The 12,017-nt window shown below is 46.9% G+C and overlaps 1 protein-coding gene and 1 non-coding gene across 2 annotated transcripts; both read left to right on the forward strand.

Moving 5' to 3' along the window:
* The first annotated feature begins 4,362 nt into the window (after window positions 1–4,362).
* Window positions 4,363–10,634, forward strand: GCM2 (glial cells missing transcription factor 2). The gene is made up of 5 exons (XM_043906967.1): window positions 4,363–4,452; window positions 7,283–7,535; window positions 7,694–7,806; window positions 8,640–8,765; window positions 9,714–10,634. Exons 1-5 carry the CDS (start codon window positions 4,363–4,365, stop codon window positions 10,632–10,634), a joined length of 1,503 nt encoding a protein of 500 aa, XP_043762902.1.
* Window positions 10,635–11,944: 1,310 nt separating this feature from the next.
* On the forward strand, window positions 11,945–12,017 carry TRNAG-CCC. The gene has a single exon. It is a non-coding gene; the product is annotated as a tRNA-Gly (tRNA).

Here is a 12,017-nt window from a genome sequence, read left to right on the forward strand (position 1 = left end):
CGCCGCACTCCGCCTCCCGGGTTCTGCAGGCGAGGGCTGGGGTAACACACGGCTCCGGGATGCCAAGCTCCGCCCCAAACTCTAATTAATCATCCCGCCCCTGAAAACCTAGGAGAGTCCCGTGATTGACAAGCGTGTTTGAGAAACGCTGGCCTGTTAAGTAAGAACCAGGGTAAGGCCACCTGGGCGCACGCAAGCGCACCTTAAGAAAAAGCGATTTCTCGAGGGATGAAAACATGTCAATTAACAGACTTTAAAAGCGAACTTCTAAACTGATAGGCGTTCCCTGTGCTGAAGCCGGCAGTTTTCGCCCCCCCTTTAACAGATAGTAGAGCTGGTTTCGATCCATTGATATTAACAGACTGAAACCGAACTGTCCACATAGGAACCAGATTTGTACCCGAAACTGTGACTTTATTCCTGATATTACAAAAGAAAGGATTTTAAAATATACACACCTCGCTGTGCTCAGTCAAAATAAAATAAACATTTTCATCCAGTCTGCTTGTTTTCTGCCCACTTCCTCTAGCCCCACAAGAATGTGTACTAATGGCCAGGTTCAGGCTGATCGGTTGTCTGATATGGGAACACGGTGACAAAAATAAGTTGGACTGGAATTTTCTTTAAAAAGGGGGGGGGGAAGTAAGTAGACAAAAGGACCCCTCAAATCCAAACATTCCTTGTAAAAAATTAACTTGTATGATAATCGGGTGCTGTGGGTACTTGGTGTCATGACGTGTACAGAAGGTATTTGTTTGTATCAGAGGTAAACTTAATGTAACCAGAATCCCTGCAAGTCAGCCTTGAACTCTGCATTGTATCTCCAGTCCATTCAATACAGTACTTATTCCATGGCTCATCATATCCATTCCAGGCAAATACAATGTAATTTACTTACTTTAATCTAAACCAAACTTTTAGATTCCTTTGCTTTTGAATTAATAAACTTTAATGATTTCAAAATCAGCTCTGAATATAGTGTTCTGAATCAATGTAAGTATTAAGGCAGGAAAATTTAAAGGTTAATAACAAATAATCAAATACAGTTTAAACACACTTTATTTTAGAGAATAAAATAGGTAATACAGTAAGAATATAATGTATGACATTTAAGTCTTCTTGATATTAGTTTAAAAGTTTTAATCAATTATTTTCAGACTGTGGGGAAAATACAACAGCCTTTCAAACTACATGGTTGTTAATGCATTAAAAAATTCAGGAGAAATTAAAGATAACATCACAGACAACACCATTTTTTTTTAATGTTTTCACTTTGATTAGCTTGTTTTACTAACATGTTTCACCCAGACATAATTTTAGGATAACTTGGAATATATATTCTAATTCTGCTCAAACTAAATACAGTAGAGACAAAGACTTTTCTTTGGATACCAGAATCTATTTAGAAAAAAAACTACTTGATTAATTGACTTGGCTTTCATTTTTTTAATTGTTCTTTTTTATATTTTTGAAGGGTAAGGACTCTCTAGGAATATTCCAAAATTACAGAGAAAAGGAATAGTATAACAGTGGTTACAGTAAGACCAGAAATTAGTTCCTACATATTTTCAGAAGTGATTTTAAGTTTGTTTTTGAAGTTATATTAAAAACATTTTGTTGTTATTGTTCAGTCGCCAAGTCATGTCTGACTCTTTAGGACCCCGAGGACTGCATTATGCCAGGTTTCCCTGTCCTTCTCCAACTCCCGGAGCTTGCTCAAATTCATGTCCTCTGAGTTGGTGATGCCATCCAAACATCTCATTCTCTGTGGACTCCTCTTCCTGCTTTCGATCTTTCCCAGTATCAGGGTCTTTTCCAATGAGTTGGCTCTCTTCACATCAAATGATCCAAGTATTGGAGCTTCAGCTTCAGCATCAGTCCTTCCAATGAATATTCAGGACTGATTTCCATGAGGAGTGACAGGCTTGATCGCCTTTAAATTGTTTTTATCTTAAACTCGACAAAGAAATGTCGATTTGTAATAAATAAATAAATGAAAAGAGAAGGGTCAGTAATTTTAATCGTGGAAAAAGAAAACAACCCAAAAAGCTGCTGAATGATAGGAGATGCCAGGAGGTTCAGTGAGCGGTTGACACTGAAAGTCTGGGGATGAAACTAGTGGATGAACAGTGAACACGTTTCTCCGTTTCCTCCCAGACTTTCGCGGCAACTCTGAATGATTTTAATCAGAAATGCTAACCCACTAGAACATAGAAAACTTTAGGGGCAGGGTGATCACGGTAGGGAGGCTGGGGAATGAACTTGTCACTTTCTCATACAAGAACTTTGCGCCTCTGCTTGAGGGGGTGGGGTGGGGGAGAGGAGAGTTGGGGGGAGGGTGGGAGCAGGGAAGCCCGGCTTGAAACTAGAGAAAGAAGAAAATTCATGTCATTACCCAAATCTGGCTTCTATCCTTTTGGGAATTCTCTGCCCCTGGGCCGTCAACGGCAGCGGCTCTGAGTCGAACTCCACTGTTGGTTTGACTTGCCCTCCACCTGGAGAGTTAAGAGGACTGGGAGCGTGGACGAGATTCACTTCCTGCGGTTGTAAGTGCGCATCGCATTCCTCACTTTTCGCCAAAGGAAGAGGCTGTAATCCTGCAAGAGGCGCTGGACTGGGCGTCCTTCCCGCCGGGTGCCACGCTGCATCCGTGTGCGCGCTCGGCGATGCCAAACGCTAGGCGCGCGGGGGTGAGGATTTGGCGGGATGCAGGTTCCAAGCGTCCTCCTCTAACAGGGAACGTCTTTAGAAGTCGGCTTCCGTTTGGCTGCCTGAAGAATCTGCCTGCAGTGCAGGAGACCCGGGTTCTATCCCTGGGTCGGGAAGATCCCCTGGAGAAGGAAATGGCAACCCACTCCATTATCCTTGCCTGGAAAATCCCATGGACAGCGGAGGCTGGTGGGCTGCAGTCCATGGGGTCGCAAAGAGTCGGGCAGGACTGAGCAACTACTTCACTTCTGTCTGGCTATGCAGGTAGCTGGAGCGTGCCATCCCCAAGAACAAAGGCGAAGGGAATGAATTCTGGAAACCCCCCCTCCCTCGCTGACCCGGGCGGCCAAAGAGCAACTTAATTCCTTCCATTGGTTTCTTGTATTGGGCCCTTCCATCACTAAGGAAGTGGGTGCACAGCTAAAAAAAAGGCTTGGTCTCAGCCCTGGGAAGCCCACAGCGCCCTACCCGTTCATCTGGTTCCTCCAGTCTCCAGAGCCTCCGCAGACGGAATAGGTGTAAATACGATTTTGTGGTGGTATTTCCACGACGATTTCCACGCGGTTAGGAAAAAAAAAAACACTTTTTAAAAGGGTCGTTTCAGGTGGATGGCGACTGAGAAATCCCCGAGCCTCAGATCCTTTTCCTAGCAGAAAGAAAACAGGCTCAGAAGTAGTCAAGGAGGCCGAGAAAATACAGATTTGGGGGCCGCACAGTTCCCCCCGCCCCCTCTTTCCCCTTCCCCCTTCCTACCTGATGTGAAGAACTGACTCATTAGAAAAGACCGAGAGGCCGGAGCAGAAGGGGACGGCAGAGGACGAGATGGCTGGATGGCATCACCGGCTCAGGGGACATGTTTGAGCAAGCTCCGGGAGGTGGTGGAGGACAGGGAGGCCTGGAGTGCTGCAGTCCATGGGGTCTCAGGGAGTCGGACACGACTGAGCGCCTGAACAACATCATCATCAGCCGGAACAAAATCCGCGAAAAGGACGCGCCCCAAAGCTAGTGGGCGTGCGCGCGTCTTCTCGTATAAGGGCGCGCGGCAGCCGAGGCGCTTCGAGGTGGTTCCCGAACTGCCTGGGAACTGAGTATTGCCTCTCGGGGACTTTGCTGGAAAGGTTCTGTCTCAGAAGCCTCTCTTTAGATCCAATCTGAAACGGTTAGGGAAAAAACATGATTTTCAACTTAGCCATTCCAACCTCCCCCTCACTCTGGCCCGTCTAGGCTTCAGTTTCCCGTCACCTCGAGGGCTCAGGTCCACCTCCCCTCCGTCGCTCGCCCTGCCTGGGAGTGGGGGACCGGCCCTGCAGGTCCCTGGAGGGTGGGAGTGGGCGGGGAGCGAGGAAAGGCGGAGCACCGCGCGCGGGGCCGCGGGGCGGGGGCACCTTTAATAAACGTGCGGGCAGCCGCCTGGCGCCCGCGCTGCGCTCCAGGTGGAGACTTTTCAGCACCGCGACCAAGAACAGGGCTCCACCCGAGCCGCCCTGAACCCTCACCCGCCGCTTCTGCATTTCTAAATCGGCCTCTCTGTCTGTCTCTCTCTCCACTTGCTTTTACAACAGGGCGGGGAACAACCGTGGGCAGCTCTAGGTTGGTCTGTTTTTCTTGTATCTTTCAGGGCTCTTGGCGCGGAGCGCCCGCGAGGAGGAGCGGATGCCGGCGGCGGAGGCGCAGCTGGCGGACTGCGCGTGGTCCTACGGCATGAAGCTCAGCTGGGACATCAACGACCCGCAGATGCCGCAGGTGCGTGAAACCCGCTGCGCGCGCGGCTTTCTATCCAAAGAGGAGGGGTGTCTTGGCAGAGACTGTGGACAGGCCGCCCTGCCACCCCTCACCCCCAAAGGAAAAAAAAAGCAACACATCCCTGAGAGCCCTCCAGTGTTCAGGGACTCCACCGATGGCAGAGCTGGGGTTAGAGATGTGTCTTCTCCCACCTGTTTCCTCGGACTCTTTCGAAAACGACCGAAAGCAGCGGGAACTGTCAATTAGGCTCCACGTTTCGGGTCGTCTGGCCGGAGGGAGCCTGACTCCTCGTCCCTCACTTTCTTTTAACCGAGGTAGAAATCCGCTGACTCTTCCTTGTCCATTCTTCGACATCCACTAGAAAGGTGGAGCGGCATCTTGGTGAATGTAGATGCCACCTCTTCTCACGCAGCAGAACTGTGAGATAGGACCATAAATTGCAGCGACCGTATCTTAAAGAGCAGGACTTGGGCCGTCTATCCTGGCTGCCAGGATGAAGCGTGGCTCTTGGGGGGCTTTGTAGTCATGCTAACCAGGTCACAGGTGCCCAGACAGCCTTTGGAATCCAGGTTTTGGACACAACTTCTGAGCTTACCTCTCTAGTGAGGAGAAAACCAAAGTCATCTGTTTAGGGTGAATTTGTTTTATTTTTTAACAGAAGGAAGGAATGGTCTGGGCAGTTATGCTTGGTCATAGTGGTTGGAAGCAAAACCTGGGGAGTGACTTTAAAGTCCTGGGTGCAGGTGCAAGGAGAATTAGGAGTGACCTGGGAGCTTTTGCTGACGTGGACTTATGGCAATGCTCTGGTACAAGGGGTGAGAGAGACTTGACCTTTATTCAGCATCCATTATGTGCCGTTCAGGTTTTAGGTGGACAGCAGTTCATTAGCAATGAACTGTGTAGTTAGAATGAATTGTGTAGCCTCTCAAAGAGATAAGTACTCTGGGCTACACATTCGTGGAAACCTATTTGTTAGTTTTAAAGCCTGCCTACTTTAGTGTCACGCTGTGCCATTTTGTGAAAGTGGACCACATTACAGTAAGGGTGAGTCCTTCTCACTGACTTCTGTCCATGTAAATCCCCACGGGGCCAGGGAGGCGGTGGTTGGGAATCTGTTCTTGTATTTTAGAAAAGAGCCATATCCAAATAAGGGAAGGATGGGTTCTCTCACAAGCATTTTCTAAACTTCCCATGTAAATGTGAAGAACTTATCCTCTGGGAGATTAGTTCTTAAACAGAGAGTGTGTGTGCTGTCTCTAAAGAGGTAGGTGCTCTGGGCTGGAGAAAGGGGATCCTGCTCCGGCTAACCCAAGGAGGAAGGGCTACCCTCGCGGTGTGACCTTGACACAGTTCCTGAATTTGCCTTAGTCTCGGGTCATTCACTTGTCATCAAGCAGTGGAATTAGATAACAATCTTAGACTCCCATCCTGTGCGTGTTTAGCACACTATAGCACGAAAACAGACCACACGTAGACAAATGTACATGCCCGTGTTCTAATACAACTTTATTACGGATACCAAAATCTGAATTTCATATGATTTGCATGTGTCACAACATGTAATTGTTTTGATTTGTCCCCTCAATCATTAAAAAATGTCAAAATCATTCTTAGCTTGTGGGAGGTACTAAAACAAGTGGGAGGCTGAATTAGGCCCACGGTCCCTAGTTTGCAGACCCATGCCGTAGAGAGTACCGGGTAAATAGTGCACAGGAAAGGGTAATTTTATATTAAACTTATAACAGGAAAGACATTGCAGTATAAATAATGCATAATATGGACAAGGACCACCAAACATGAATAGGAAAATGATGTTCAGTATTTTAGATATCACGTTATTTTAGCCAGGCAGCTCTTTGTGTAGGAGAATGACAATCCATATTGCTCTGGAGAGAGGCCCGGGACTTAGCAGGCTCCACCAAGTGCTCGGGTTTACCTTATGGCCAGGCTGTCATCGTAACACCCTTGTAATCCTGGAAGGCTGGGCTTCCCAGGTCGCACTAGTGGTAAAGAACCTGCCTGCCAGTGCAGGAGACATCAGAGGGAGACATGGGTTCAATCCCTGGGTCAGAAAGATCCCCTGGAGGAGGGCATGGCCATCTGCTCTAGTATTCTTGCCTGGAGAAGCCCATGGACAGAGGAGCCTGGGAGGCTACAGTCCATGGGGTTGCAAATAGCTAGACACGGCTGAAGTGACTTACATGCGTGCAGGCAAACCTGGAAGGCTACTTTGGGAAGCTGTTCCTGTCTCTCTCATGTTGGGTATCAAGCCAAGAGCTTTGGAAGAAAAACCACTGCATGGAAGAAAAGATACAGGCTCAAGTGTGTATCAGTGATAGAACTCTCTAACCACTTTCTGCCCTGGCACTTTAATGCTTACCTTAAAAATACTTGTAACATGTAAATACACCAAGAAGTGGTATAACCTGGTGGTAAGGAGGACAGGCTCTGGAGTCAGAATGTGTGGGCTCAAATCCTACAGCCAGATTTTACTAGCTGTGTGACCTTGGGCAAGTCGATGAACCTCTACTATTCAATTAAATAGGGATAATACTAGTGCCTGTGGTCTGTGGGCATATGAAAGCTAGAACTAATACCTGTACCATTTTTGTGGGAAGCGCTATAGAAACATCAGTTTATAGCCAATTGTCAGAAGGGTCCACACACAAGATGAGTGACATTTCTTAAGAGCACCGTTTCTGGGTTTTTCAGCATTTCTGGAATTAAAAAGACTCAGTTTTCATCCTGATATGCTCGGAGAAGATGAAAACCTTGCTGCATGGGGTTTGGGGTGGACAAACTTGATTGCTGTCCTTGGACGCCTTTGCAGAAGCCAGCTCACTTTGACCGCTTCTGCGAGTGGCCGGACGGCTATGTGCGCTTCATCTACAGCAGCGAGGAGAAGAAGGCGCAGCGCCACCTGAGCGGCTGGGCCATGCGCAACACCAACAACCACAACGGCCACATCCTCAAGAAGTCGTGCCTGGGCGTGGTGGTGTGTGCGCGGGACTGCGCCCTGCCGGACGGCTCGCGGCTGCAGCTGCGGCCGGCCATCTGCGACAAGGCGCGGCTGAAGCAGCAGAGTGAGCCCTGGGGCCGGGTGGGGGTGGCCGTGCAGGCCTGCGTTCCCCTTCCTTCCTTCCAGGGGGGCCGGGAATTATTAACATTTTATTAATTAATATTTGTTAATAGTAATATAATTAATATTGATTATTAATATTTCCGACCTCTGGCTTTGCAGAGAAGCCTTGTCCCAACTGTCACTCTGCCTTGGAATTGATCCCCTGTCGTGGGCACAGCGGTTACCCTGTAACCAACTTCTGGCGACTGGATGGCAACGCAATCTTTTTCCAGGTAGGTGAGGGAACCCCACAGTTTGTGATGGATATTCTCATCGGCTCACAGGGACCAGGCCACCTGCCAGGTGTCTTAGACACTCTCGCTTCTGGTTTAGTCCCTAAGTCGTGTCTGATTCTTTGTGACCCAGTGGACTGTAGCCTGCCAGCCTCCTCTGTCCATGGAATTCTCCAGGCAAGAATACTGGAGTGGGTTGCCATTCCCTTCTCTAGGGGATCTCCCCGACCCAGGGATCGAACCCCTGTCACCGACATTGGCAGGCAGGTTCTTTACCATCTAAGCCATCAGGGAAGCCCCTTAGAAACTCTGGACCAAGCCAAATACAGCTCAACTGGCCAGAAGTAGGTGTTGTGGCTTCTAGCCTAGCCTTACTAGGCTCCTAGAAATTAGTTCACCCACTGTGTGCTCTCTAAGAGTGAACTTAGTTATAGTTTTTTCATATTTAAAAGGACTCTTAGGTCATCTTTGGGTTTCCCTGTTAGCTCAGTTGGTAAAGAATCCGGCTACAAGGTGGAAGATCTGGGTTCGATCCCTGCATTGGGAAGATTCCGTGGAGAAGGGAAAAGCTCACTCCAGTATTCTGGCCTGGAGAATTCCATGAACTGTATATAGTCCATGGAGTCACAAAGAGTTGGATACGACTGAGTGACTTTCACTTTCAGGTCATCTTTTAAGATGTCTATTATTAGTGCAGTTTTATTTGCTTAAGAATTTTTTTTTCCCTGTTTCTTTGAAAAAACAGCAATTTGGGGTGTTGGGAAAGGTATACTTAATTTTTGCCCAGCTTCGCCACAGAGGAACACATGTGATTCATCCCCTTATTAATGCAGGCCAAGGGAGTTCATGATCACCCAAGACCAGAGAGTAAATCAGAGACGGAAGCTAGAAGAAGTGCCGTCAAGAGACAAATGGCTTCTTTTTACCAACCACAGAAAAAGAGAATTCGAGAACCTGAGGTAATGGGGAGCTGCCATTACACTTCCTGTGGTCTGTGTTTGTCATCATCACAAAATATACTGAGAATTACATGAAATAGGAATGTCATACCTTAATTTAAAAGGTTTGATTTTATGTGAAAATTCGATATCTCTAACAAAATGTCATTGAACAAAATTTTTGAATAGGGCTTCTAATCCCTTCTTCCTCTTGAAAAAAAAAAAAAAGCAGAATATCTCTACAGTTAATGATAGAGTGAGGATGTGAGCTGACATTCTAATACAAGGGCGATTATCCAACTGTCATACAGAAAAACATAGGTGCATCCCAGTGAGTTAACAGTACAGCTTTGAGAGGGTCCTTGGCATTATTAACATAAAACAGATAAAAGTTCTTTGTGCAACTTGAGCCAAAGTATTGACTTATCTACCAAAGTATGCCAAGCAGGCAGAATATTCGCCTGAAGATAAGAGACACTGGCCTTGTCTGAGCACTTTCTATGTGCCAGTACATACAGGCTAAGAGGTTTACACTTCTTAAGATCACAAAAGCCTTAAGAAGAAACTATGGTTACTGAGCCCCATTTTCAAGTGAGGAGCCTGAGGCTTAGAGAGGTTAAGTAACTAGTCCAATTCATGAGGGACAGGCAGGATTTGAACCCAGGTCTGAGGCAGGCTCCTAAGCCTCTGCTATCCTGCATGTAGTGTGCGGAAGACAGGACCATCCACCACTCAGACCCAGCCTCCTGGGCTACCCTGGACCCTCCGAGTTCAGCAGCGAGGAATTCAAGCCTGAGCTCAAGCCGTGAAATTCCCGGGCCGGGTGCCCAGATCATGTTTCTGTGCTCATAACACAGAGTCACCGACTGGAAGCTTGTTATTTGGTTGGTTGGTGACTGTTAACAGGTGAGGGTGTCCGTGTAATTTACATCTCTATTTACAGATGAAAATGTCGTGTTATTTCTTTAGGCAGGAGAGAGTCAAGATCACAGGAGACATTTCAACAACATCCCTTCCCTGGAGAACCCAGAGGACTTGGATGTGATTCCTGATGCTGGCTTCCCTGTTCCGGGCCAGCCCTGCCTTTCCTTTCCAAACTCGGATGCTTACAAAGCTACCTGCGACCTCACCACCTTCCAGGGAGACATAGTACCGCCCTTTCAGAAATATTCGAACCCAAGAATCTATTTGCCCCGGCCCGCCTGCAGCTATGAATTGGCAGATCCTGGGGACGCAAATTCGAGCCCATATCCCACCTTTTATAAAGACGCCAGCAGTATCCCTAAGGACGCGGACTGGGTTCATCTGAACACCCTGCAGTGCAACGTCAACACCTACAGCAGCTTTGAGAGGAGTTTTGATTTCACCAGTAAACAGCACGGCTGGAAAGCAGCCCTTGGAAAAGCTGGCCCGGGGGAGAGGCTGGACCAAGCACAGTTCCCGCCCGAGGCCGCTCACCCTCAGTACACCCCACAGCCCCCCTGCAGGTACCTCACGACCGCCCCTCCCGCCGCTCCAGCCCTTCAGACGGTGATCACCACCACCACCAAAGTCTCCTACCAGGCCTACCCGCCCCCCGCCCTGAAATATCGAGACAATGTACGGGAGGTAAAGAGCCTCTCCAGCTGCAACTATGCTTCTGAAAACACCCAGATGTCCATCTACGCAGAAGCCTTGGACCTTCCAGCTCCCGTCGTCACGGCAACCTCCCCAACAGCATCGCTTCCTCTGAAGATTCCCAGAGATTGCTGGACCGTCAGACAACACGCTCTGCCCCCCAGGACAGATGGAGCGGAGACCTGGGACGTGTGTCCCTCCGGACTGGGGTCTACAGTTGGGTATGCAGATCGAATCAGTCCGTTCTTTAGCTGTGACAATGAGGACTTTTGAAGAGCAGTCCTGGGCACAGCATAATACTGGTCTTCATGCGCGCAGTGGAACACGACATGGCAGCTCTCTCTTAAATTGGGAGACTCATTTAGCATGCAAAGAAATATATATTATATCAATAATATTTATGTACATATGTATGATAGTAAAACCAATGATCAGAGTAAATTATAGACTGAAAATGTTTAGTTACTGCAGGGAAATTTTGCACAGCAAAGCCTACTAGAGTACATAGAATCGGGTCTGGAATGTGACTTCCAAATGAACAGATAAGTGTGGACAGATAAGCCCACCTGGGCTTCCCCGGTGGCGCAGTGGTAAAGAATCTGTCTGCCAATGTAGGAGACACAAGAGGGGAGGGTTTGATCCCTGGGTCAGGGAGATCTCCTGGAGGAGGAAGTAGCAACCCACTCCAGTATTCCTGCCTGGAGAATCCCATGGACAAAGGAGGCTGGTGAGCTACAGTCCATGGGATCGCAAAGAGTTGGACACAACTGAGCTAGCACATGCATGCACATGTACACACACACACACACACACACACACACACACACACACACACAAATGAAAGCTAACGAGCTAAGTGCATTTTGTTTGTTAGCTGGAGTAGAAATCAAGAATCTTGGTTCTCACTCAAAGCCTCCTCCACTGGATCATATTAAGGAATTTCACAAATCTTTATTTGGCTCTTAGGGATTGTCAAAATAGCTTTGGGAAGATATTGTTACAATCTTATCTCCTGAGTCATTTCATAAGACTTTTATTTAGCATTTACAACTTGTTAAAATACTTCAGGAAGTAATTTGCATGATCTCCAAAGTATATACCTATAGTTTTTAAGGAAATCTACCATGTAACAGTAATAAAGTGCCGTTGTTTTTAAGTGAATTTTGTTTTCAAGTTGAATATCTTCTCTCAACATTGATGAATGTTTTCCTAACAGAGATAGCCTGACACTGATGATGTGTATTTAGTGGATTTTTACTGTACTAAAACATTTTTTGATTAGGTTTCAAAATTAGAATTGAGATGTTTTATTCAAATTTAGTTTTACTATTCCTCTGTTACTCCTCATAAATGTAATTGATAGTTATTCAATTAAACATAATAAAAATTTTTTTTAAATAATGTAGCTGAAGCTTCAGTTATTTCATAGCAAAAATAGGAAAAAAAATTGTTCATATTATGACCTGTGAAACAGTTGTTTTAATAGATTAAACATACTAGTTTATTTAAGTTTTGTTTATCTTAGAAAAAATTATTTGCTATATAATAATAGAAATTCTCTTCGAAACACTGTGCGTGGGACTTCCCTGGTGGTCCAGTGGCTAAGACTCTGAGCTCCCAATTCAGGGGGCCCAGGTTTGAACCCTGGTCAGGGAA

This window comes from Cervus elaphus, chromosome 7 (genome assembly GCF_910594005.1).
Source record: "Cervus elaphus chromosome 7, mCerEla1.1, whole genome shotgun sequence".
In the NCBI taxonomy this organism is placed as follows: domain Eukaryota; kingdom Metazoa; phylum Chordata; class Mammalia; order Artiodactyla; family Cervidae; genus Cervus; species Cervus elaphus.